This window comes from Boleophthalmus pectinirostris, unplaced genomic scaffold, assembly GCF_026225935.1.
Source record: "Boleophthalmus pectinirostris isolate CB_2022bp ecotype Guang Dong unplaced genomic scaffold, ASM2622593v1 HiC_scaffold_18, whole genome shotgun sequence".
Taxonomy (NCBI): domain Eukaryota; kingdom Metazoa; phylum Chordata; class Actinopteri; order Gobiiformes; family Gobiidae; genus Boleophthalmus; species Boleophthalmus pectinirostris.
The window spans coordinates 21,250,437-21,259,796 of NW_026571133.1; the positions used below are offsets into that span (position 1 = coordinate 21,250,437).

At 37.1% G+C, this 9,360-nt stretch overlaps 1 protein-coding gene across 1 annotated transcript; it reads left to right on the forward strand.

The window, feature by feature from the left end:
* The first annotated feature begins 575 nt into the window (after positions 1–575).
* On the forward strand, positions 576–2,515 carry LOC110161505 (arg8-vasotocin receptor-like). The gene is made up of 2 exons (XM_020926251.1): positions 576–1,521; positions 2,232–2,515. Exons 1-2 carry the CDS (start codon positions 576–578, stop codon positions 2,513–2,515), a joined length of 1,230 nt encoding a protein of 409 aa, XP_020781910.1.
* The last annotated feature ends 6,845 nt before the right edge of the window (positions 2,516–9,360 follow it).

The following is a 9,360-nucleotide window of genomic DNA, read 5'->3' on the forward strand; positions in this document are numbered from 1 at the left end:
CCTGGAGAATTAGGCAATATTTCAGGTTTTATCATTTTGGTTATAAAAATCATTTTGAGTGCCTTAGTTTTTGGCTTACATTTGAGTCTCTTTACACTGCAGAACTTTCAATAAATTTTTCATGTATAGCACCATGTATAAAACAGAATTATTCTAATTTCATTATTACCACTGAGAATAAAAATACTTACTATAGCATGTGTTAAACTTAATTCCAATAGGTAATCAAATAAACCTATTAAAGATCATGTTCCTTCAAATGCAATGTTTATTCGGATTGGACACATAGCAGGGATTCCTCTGCGAGGCTGAAATCTATGTACCACTCTGTGGGAGGACTGAGGAAAGTGCGCTTTGGTTTGCTTATGAGCGGGGCGCGTAAGTCGGGGGTGGTCTCTGCGCACAGACCAGTCTTTAAAAGACGGTTCACTGATGATGTGCGTAGACAAGAGCGGACTCTTCTGTCCTCACTGATGGACTGGTCCATCCCGAGTGACCTGCTCTTAAACAGTTTGGAGTAAAATCCACAGCAACCTCTGAGCGCGCCACCGTTACGCACACCTTTGCGCACCACAATGCTTTACTCACTGGACATCTTTTCCAACACCTCGAAAGTCAACAGCACAGAGGACTTGGAAACCACTGAGAATGCAAGAAATATGACCAGCAAGAGAAACGACAGTGACCCGTTTGGGCGAAACGAAGAGGTGGCCAAAATTGAGATAACAGTTCTTAGTCTTGCGTTCATCGCCGCTGTGGTGGGGAACGTGAGCGTTCTGTTGGCCATGAGTCGCAGCAGACGCAAACTGTCTCGCATGCACCTGTTCATGCGCCACCTAAGCCTCGCGGACCTGGTGGTGGCTTTCTTCCAGGTGCTGCCGCAACTTTGCTGGGAGATCACCTTTCGCTTTTATGGACCCGACTTTCTGTGCCGCATTGTTAAGCACCTGCAGGTAATGGGCATGTTTGCGAGCACATACATGATGGTCATGATGACCGTGGACCGCTACATTGCCATTTGCCACCCGCTGCAGACTGTCCAGCAGCCCACACAGCGCGCCTATGCCATGATCGGAGCCACATGGGCGTGCAGCCTGGTGCTGAGCTCACCGCAGTACTTCATCTTCTCCCTGAGCGAGGTGCGCCCCGGGTCAGCCGTATATGACTGTTGGGCACACTTTATTGAGCCGTGGGGCGGGCGCGCTTACATCACCTGGATCACAGCTGGCATATTTGTGGTGCCCGTATCAGTCCTTGTCCTCTGCTATGGTTTAATCTGTTATACAATCTGGAAAAACTTCAAGCACAAGACACGTCGGAAAAGTGTTGGGGCAGTGGTGGAAGCCACAAAAAACGGAATCCTGGGAAGGAACTCTGTCAGCAGCGTCAGCACCATCTCCCGTGCCAAATTACGCACAGTTAAGATGACCTTTGTAATTGTGGTGGCCTATGTGGTTTGCTGGGCGCCATTCTTCACCGTGCAGATGTGGTCTGTATGGGACAAGAGTTTTTCCTGGGCAGGTTAGCAATTTACTTATAGACTAAGAAAGGAGAGAAGCTGTTGATTTTCATGGCATAATGGATTAAATATTTAAAATCCGTGCACATGTCTTTTCAGATAAAAAAAAAAAATAATAATAATAATAATAATAAAAATATATAAATATAATATATATATATATATATATATATATATATATATATATATATATATATATATATATATATATATATATATATATATATATATATATATATATATATGTCCTAAGGTCTAATTGGATTGGCCTACTAACTGAATTTTAATGTAGATGTTAATTCACCAAGCCAGAAAGTGGCTGTAAAGCCTGAAGCAAAGGAACTGTTTAGATAATTGCTTAAATAGACAGATGGTTTCTTTCCAAGTACTGTCTGAAAGATGACATTAAAAATAAATAAATAACTGAACATGGGGAATCGGAGGGATTGCTGGGTTGAAACGTGCATGCAGCAGCAGTGGCAGTTACTCAGATTTTCATCACAGCTTCCATGACATTTAACCAAACCATACCTCCCTGAGTGTGAGTTTACTGCCAAATTTGAATCCTCATCCCTTTTGACAATTTTTACATTTTTCCCAAATAACTTTGGGCTAAATATATAAATAACATAATTAATTTTAAGACATATTAAGTAAAGACTCTCTTTTCTCTAGATGATTGGGCTCATATGGTCTTTCTCTTTATTTCCAGATTCAGAGAATACAGCTGTGACACTATCTGCTCTTCTGGCCAGTCTTAACAGCTGCTGTAACCCTTGGATCTACATGATCTTCAGCGGTCATCTCTTGTCTGACTTTGCCAGGAGCCTGCCCTGCTGTGCTAAACTCAGCACCAAGTTCAGTCACTTGGACTCCGACAGCAGCATCCGGAGAACCACTCTGTTGTCCCGCCTCCAAACTCCACGTCTCTCTGAGCCTTTCAAAGACACAGACACCGCTCCCAAAACTGCTATTCCTGCTCCAACAGTCACATGATTACAAATAGCTTGTGTCTGATGCACCAACAGCGTGCACTGTACTGGAGAGGTGATGATCCAGGCATAAGTGTGTTTATTTTACTCTAAAGCAAGGGTTTACTACACCAGAGTTACGTATTATTACCAGGTGCAGAGATTCAATGGTTTAATTCTGTCAAAATATGTGTATGTAAGTTCATACATACACACTCAATAGTCATTTGTATGTTTTGCCAGCATTAACATTAAAACAAACTATAATTAGCAACAACAAATGTTGCTCATAATAACTAAGACATGAAAACCCTCATTAAACTAGCTGAGTAAGCCAAGACTAGGCTTGCATAAAGGGAAACTTAACATTTAAAAAAAATGATATTTCAAAAGAAGAATAGCAGTACACAAGATGGTGTCTTGGTTTGCTATTTTTTTTTTTTATTTGTAAATAATAACACTGGAACTCTCAATGCCATAGTTTTCAAGCAAATTTTGCTATTGATGTTGCATGGACCAATTTTTTTGTGGTTTGACATTAAACTGTTACACTTTTCATAAAATGTATCCCAGTTTAATGCAAATGTGTTGGCACTTGCAGACAAATACAATGCAACTTCATGTGTTCATGTGTGTCTGTTATGTAAGGAATATTGTAATTATTGTAAAGATCTAAATGATACATGATGTAGGTACTAATTTAATGGTACATAATATAGTTTGTACTGAGCGATAGCTTTGTGTCCAGTCTTTTAGTTTCTGACATGTTTTAATGTCGTTAAAAGTAATTTTTTACGCTGTAAAGTTACTGTTAGTTTAATGGTGCTGTACAATATTGTGTTGTTTCAAAGCCACAAAGTAAAAAAAAATCCATCATTTACATCCCCAGATATGAAATGTTGGATAAAAATCAGCAAAAGAAAACAAATATATAAAGTGCTTCTTGTTTTATTTTGTATATTCTGAATCCTGTCAAAAGCAATGCAGCTATGCCCTAGATGAGTGACAACACATACCTCCCCAACTTCTGTATGTTGTGCATTTTACTATTTTTATGTTTTATGTTTTTTTTTTATATTTCAGCTCCAACACACACTCCTCCTGACCTCTGCCCTCACTTAACACAACTGAACAGAAATAGGGATTGTTCGAATTAAAGGTGTATTAATGGTGGTAGTAATGCTGGTCATCATGGCTGTGCTGGTTTGTTTATAATGTGACTAATCAATTGATCACACAATATGAAACAGTGCTATGTCGATGGCCCTTCTCTTGGTGTTTGTCATGGTTTTACTGCTGTGACTTTGCTACACTAAATTAACAATTATGAGGAGAGTGTTATAAAATAGTTTGTTGTATATGGGTCACATGGGTGTTAGCAACACTTGAAAATAAAGTAGGTTGGAACTCTTCTCTTATTGTAATGACTGCAGCAGAAAGGTGTGAGGGCCTTGACATTTCACCACTGAAGCTGTGTGACACATGATCAAACTATGGCAGCAAACTGAGGATTATTATGAAATGCATCTCGTCTCAAACCAGTTGTTTGTGAGCTCAGGAGAAGATGAGAGAGCAGTAGATGGAATGGATGCATATTATTGAATCAGGAGCAGCCAATAAAAGATGAATTCACTTTCTGTTTTGAGCTTGGTAACTGGTTTCATAAGCACCACTATGCTTCTAACCCTATAGATCAACACATTTCTTGTGACCTGAATTAAACGTCTTGAACACTCAAACCTAGCACATATGTTTTGTCATTTCTTTATTAAAGCTTCTGGAAATTGATGCCCTCTGGTATTATTATAGTTTTATACATAGCCAATGCAAGAACGAAAAAAACAAACAAACTCCTAGTTGTCAGATCCCTGAAAGCAAGTCAGCTAAGTAAACTAACTTCTTTGTCTAATACAGACTAATGACATGACACAGTGTATTAACTGTGTACAGTGTGCCATTGCCAATCCTGAATACATTTTATGCAAAATATTCAATGTGTAAGTGCAATCGAACAGTAATTTTATGCAATGTCTAAAATAAAAGTCCTATTTAGCTACTAAGTCTTATGCAGATATTTTCTGTCTGACCATCATGGCTTGCATTCAACACACCTTTGAGAAGTGGGAGTCAACAACCATGCTTCCCTACAATTCCCTTATGTTTCACTAAGTAATAGTGGCTTCAGAGAGTGACAATATAGGTACTATTCAGGTAAGAAGACACCTGTTTTTCAAGCTTTGTATGTGGTATATGAACAGCAATTTCACACTGATAGCCTTGCCTGAGAGTTATTCTAAATCTGAGCTACCTCTCTCATCATGTTAAAGTGGAAAAATTATTTAACTCATATACAAATTCATACCTTTTTTTCTTCCAATACATAGACTACAGGACAAAAATCTGCATGGGAAGTAAATTGTTAGAGACAGGAAGGGAAAATGAATGTGGCACTAAAATAACGAGGCTAATGTCTTTAAAAGAGTGCAGCTTTCATCATTAGAGACTTTGGGTGGGTCCCATCCTGTGCAAAACGTTTTAAGTGGCTGGTATCTTTCTATATCACACACAATAGTTTTACTTTATTTACATTCTCCTTAAACAACTCTCACACCCTCATCTGAGATGCATTTGTTTCATGCTTTGACCTATTAACTAATCGGTTAGTGGGGCCCCCATAGACACAATATATACTCTTTAATACTTTTGTCTAGAATAAGTATGACCTATCAGGAGACATAGTGTGAGTTAAGTGGTGATTTGGATACTACACATTTACCAAATTGGCAGGGAAAATTGCACAGAAAACATTGTTACCAGATCAATAAGGAAATTACTAAGGATGTGTGCAGTCAGTAACTGTAACATGTACATTCGTGAAATTTTCTTACAGCACAAACCCCTGAAATACACGTAAATGTACACCAAATACTTCCTCTGTACATGTGCCATGTGTTTGTACATTCAGGAAGTATTTTCCCCTATCTCCCACAACGGGCCCCAGGGAAAACAAACTTTAAGAATGAAGTTAAATTTGTGTAACAAAATGTAAGTAAATGACAATGCATGAGTCTTGGCCTCTATGGTCTCTCCAGTCAGATTTATGCAGTCAAGTGTAACAGCATTTCAACTGAAGCCAATGGAATTCATTGAAATATAATTATTTTGTACCTCTAGAGCCACTGTAATGCTTTACAATGAGCTTACATCGCTGCCACCCTCAGATAAATGTAATAAATTGTTGGGGTTCTTCAAGTAAGGATTAGACAATGAAGACTTATTCAGTTTTAGAATGCACTGTGATGTGCGTTCACTCTTCAAGAATGTCTAAGACATTACTAGTAGTTATTTCAGTTTTACATTAAGCTTGAACTCACATTCCAGTAATTGTATTATATTTTGGTATATTTTTTCACTAATCATTAAAACACACAAAACATATCTGTGGAGCTGAGGAAAAAGAACAAAAACATGCTATATGCTATAGGGCTAAGTTCAGATAACGTAATAGCTCAGCTCACTTGTGGTGGACACTGTTCTTACATTTGGAGATTGTGAGAAGACTGACAAGTGAAACATAAAATGCAAATGTAGCTAGACTGTTAAAATATTTAACAAACAAATGTAAAGTGTCATAACTGCATGTTGAAGCATTACAGGTGGTCCAGTGTTGACAGCAGCATTGAGTAGGCCTATAACATCATAGCTACAGTTTCTAAGAAAATTCACAAAGCAGATAAACAGCTACTATATGCTACAAACACAGATAACTTTAAATGGGCTAAAATTACATGTGTTTCTGAATAAAAATAACTTTTTGATATGATAGGCTATTATTTAACATCAACATGACTATGTCAGGTTTAAATCATTATTTGACTCATCAATTTCTTAACAAAGATTTATAAATCAAATTTTTTAATTAGGCAGTAGGACATGTCCAGTGGAAAAATATCTGTATAATGTGCTCTACATTTAGCAGCATCCTGTGTGGGCGCCAGGGAACTGTGTCCTCAGTCAAGAGAATATGTTATGCAGTAATTCACCAAGGGCCTATTACTGACATATTTTAAATTTGCACATTTTCTCAAAATGTACAATATATACTTAAACAGTATCAAAGATATTTGGCAGCCTGATAACGTTAAGACAATTATTTACAACAACACTGACCCCTTGTGGATACAATAGGGGAGACAGGGGCATGTTGTTACATGTCTCATGTTTTGTTTGTTGTTTATTTGTTTTTGTTTTATCAAAATCAAAAAGTTCAATCACAAAAGTTAAATGGCAGATTTGAGTGCCTTCTGTCCTGAATTTGAAATAATTTTATCTTTGCGTGCCTGAGATGCCTCCTTAAAAGCATTTCCATAGTTGCAAATTTTTAATATGTAATGTTTAGTTTTGAATAAAATAATAATAATAATGAATACTTAAATGTTTAATAACAAGTATAACTTTCTTGTAATGATCAGTGAAACCAATCAGATGAAGGTAACTTTAGCCACAGCCCAGAGGAGTGGACCTGGGGAGTACAGGGCAAGTTGTTACAATCACAGTAAGATGTCCCCTAGATAAAAAAAAAAAAGAAAAAAAAAAAAGGAGAATGTTCACATGTTAATAAGGGGATTTTTGTAGTCACACTGAACCTACAGAGTGAGCTCTAAAACAGTTTACAGTGTTTAGTTAAAATGGCTTTTTGATCACTGCATGCATTCACTTACTTAAATGTATTTTTTTGTGTAAACAATTATTGTGTATCCCTAAGACAGAAAATACAATCCTTATAAAAAATATAATTAATTTTAGTGTTTAAAATTATTGATAAAGATGAGTGCATGTTGTCACAGCCGTCCAACCTTGTGTTTGAACTCTGGGTGTGTACAAGGCAGAAAGATAGAATGAAAAGACCAAAAAAGGCTGAGATGTTGCTCTCTTATTTGATATGCATGCTACATTTCTGTTGTGTTTAGTTTCTGAGACAGAGATAGGAATGGAAGAAGTGTGACAACATGCCCTGATCTCCCATACATAGGTGCTCATCATGGTGCTCATGCAAACTCATGTAGGATCAGCTAAGCTAAAGGGCTATAGGAAGGCTACTTATCTCCTGTCTAACCTATGGCATGTAAATGCACCTTTGTGTGAGTCCAATGTCTGATTCTCCTAGCTGCACTTTACAGTGGGTGAAGGGGCTTCAGGTTCAAAGTTCTAGCTACACACAATAAGAAGTCAGACCTTTTGTAAAATTCAATATTTTGTTATGCATATGTTAAACATGCTTCCTGTGTTCCCCGTGATTACCATTTTGATTATCTTCATCTAGCCTACTCCATCACAAGAATCAAGTTGATGGGTATTAACTGATTGTCAGTATCCTCGGCTTCTGAATCACTTTGGACAGATCCTTGTCATCAGATTTCTTGGGGTTACAATTCCCCCAAAGCCCTCACGTCCTCCTTGCTTGACTCCTCTGTGTGGCTTTATTATTTTATGAACTTTATTTAAGCATTAACATGTATCTTATCAAAATAAAAGTCATTACACAAATCAGGACAACTGCAGCAAAATGAGCAAAATCTTTTTAAGAACAGGATTGGGGATAAATGTGCATCCAATGATGTTTCAGGCTGTGCATTTGTTTAACACTAACCCTAAGCCTAAATCACTTGATAACACATGATTCTCTTAATTTTTCACATGTTTTAAAACTGCTGACACATAAACACACTTCTGAATACTTTTCAGAACTGATGTTTATTAAACTCTTTAAACTGTCGCTTCCCTCCGGATCCTGATCCACATGCGTCCAGGTGCTCTGAGCAGGACACTTGACTCTGCTTCGAAGGAGCTGACTCTGGAAGAGTGCTATAAAGTGATCTTTGAGGGAAGGATCATGGGAATTGAGAAACACCTGATGTCTTTTGTCAAATAGCTAAACATTAGAAAGAACAGAGTGGATTTATAGGGGACACCGAGGCATGTTGTCACACTTTTTTCATTCCTATCTCTGACTCAAAAACCGAATATAACAGAAATATTTTTCCTTCAATCTCTATCTTGTACACATTCAGAGTTAAACTAAAATTTATTATATTTTTATGAGGACTGTATATCACATGGATGGGCTAATCTAAAGTCCAAACCTTTAGGCAAAAGGGCCATTCTACAGAGTCATTCTGATCAAATACGGTAAACTGTTTTAGAGGTCATAATGAGTCAATTTGACAACAGTGTGACCTCAGCTATTCCACAATCACTGCCGCAGGTAATTCAGAGTAGTGTCATTTATCCCCAGCGCTACCTTAGACCATGACTGATTGATGTTTTCCATTCTAAATAGAATAACAAATTCATAAAACATCATAAGTTTACACTTCTTCCTACTCATTTTTGTGCAATTTTCCATATTAAAATGTGAACATTATCCACTAATTTTGGTGATGTTTTGTTTTTACAGGGGGTTTAATTATGACAACTTGCCCCATAACCACCAGGTGCATTTTTCTGGTACCTTCATCTGATCAGTTTCAATGATCATTTCAAGTTGTACTTAAATATTTAAACATGCATTTACTACATTTATTCAAAATCTTGGAAAGGTATAATAAAATATTGCATGTTAAAAAAATGACTTGTGTCTATGAAAAATGCTTTTAAGGAGATATCTCAGGCAAACAAAGATCAAAATCGTTCAAATTCAGAACAGAGGTGCAAATCTCACACACGCACAAATCTGCTTTTTTACTTTTGCAATTGGACTTTTTGTTTTTGAAAAATATAAATAAAAAATAAGAATAAGAAAATAAGAAAAATGCAGTGTGACAACATGCCCCGGTCTCCCCTCCATGCCGTGAGTGGGTCTTTAAGTAG